Source organism: Etheostoma spectabile, chromosome 5, assembly GCF_008692095.1.
Source record: "Etheostoma spectabile isolate EspeVRDwgs_2016 chromosome 5, UIUC_Espe_1.0, whole genome shotgun sequence".
NCBI classification, from domain to species: Eukaryota; Metazoa; Chordata; class Actinopteri; order Perciformes; family Percidae; genus Etheostoma; species Etheostoma spectabile.
Genome location: NC_045737.1, coordinates 35,226,563 through 35,227,329, shown reverse-complemented (window position 1 = coordinate 35,227,329; position 767 = coordinate 35,226,563). Strand labels below are relative to the sequence as shown.

General features: G+C 40.8%; 1 protein-coding gene across 1 annotated transcript in view; it reads left to right on the top strand.

Annotated features, from left to right (window-relative positions):
- rif1 (replication timing regulatory factor 1) overlaps positions 1 to 767 on the top strand; it is a 24,503-nt gene that overhangs the window by 10,433 nt on the left and 13,303 nt on the right. The window contains 2 exon segments of the mRNA XM_032515413.1: positions 190 to 276; positions 373 to 446. Of these exon segments, the coding sequence (XP_032371304.1) occupies positions 190 to 276; positions 373 to 446 (161 nt within the window).

The window sequence follows — 767 nt, the reverse complement described above, 5'->3', positions numbered from 1 at the left end:
CATACAAAACAACCAAAACAAAATACACACACTAGTACATCGCTAGTGATGAGCATTGATAAGTGTGCAAAACCTTGGGATTTCTCGATAAATGGTCGAAGCCTCGGCACAGACCGTAACATGTTTCCGTTTGTTTCCATTAACCTACTTAAGACTTTCCATTTTAACTGTTGAATCTTGAACCTCCAGATTCTGTTCGAGGCCACGGTGAAAGGTATCCCCCAGAGAGTTCTCGGCTCCGCCTCCTATCAAGTGGGCAAGATGGATGTGCTGAATGTGAGTGGTTCTTTCTCCTATATGTTTAGCACATATTCATGTTCAGTAGTCATGAGAATGCTCCTAAAGAGACTTGGTAAACATTTCCTTCCTCAGGGAACGCCAGCTCTGTTCCTCATCCTTCTCCTCTACAACAGCAGCATGCTCTCAGCCTACATAGAGGACGAGAGGTGGGTCTAACTTTATTCAGTTTAATCTGCGCTCACTCTACACCAAAGCAAATCTCCCAGGTATCTAATCAGTTTTCCCCCTCAAGACTAAAACCTAATTCTCATAATTTAGTGCAGAAGTTAAATGGGAAACCACTTTTGGATGTCATGACTGTTTTTTTAGTTTTCTTTAGGAATAACTAATTGAGTAATGTTGAATATACAGAACTAAAACATTAATTTAACTGTGGTAGTTCTGTCAGAGAACGGTTTGGAGCCCTCTGGTACTGCAAATGTAAACTGCAGGACTAGTTTGAGTTACTCTACCAATCCTTTTTTAGA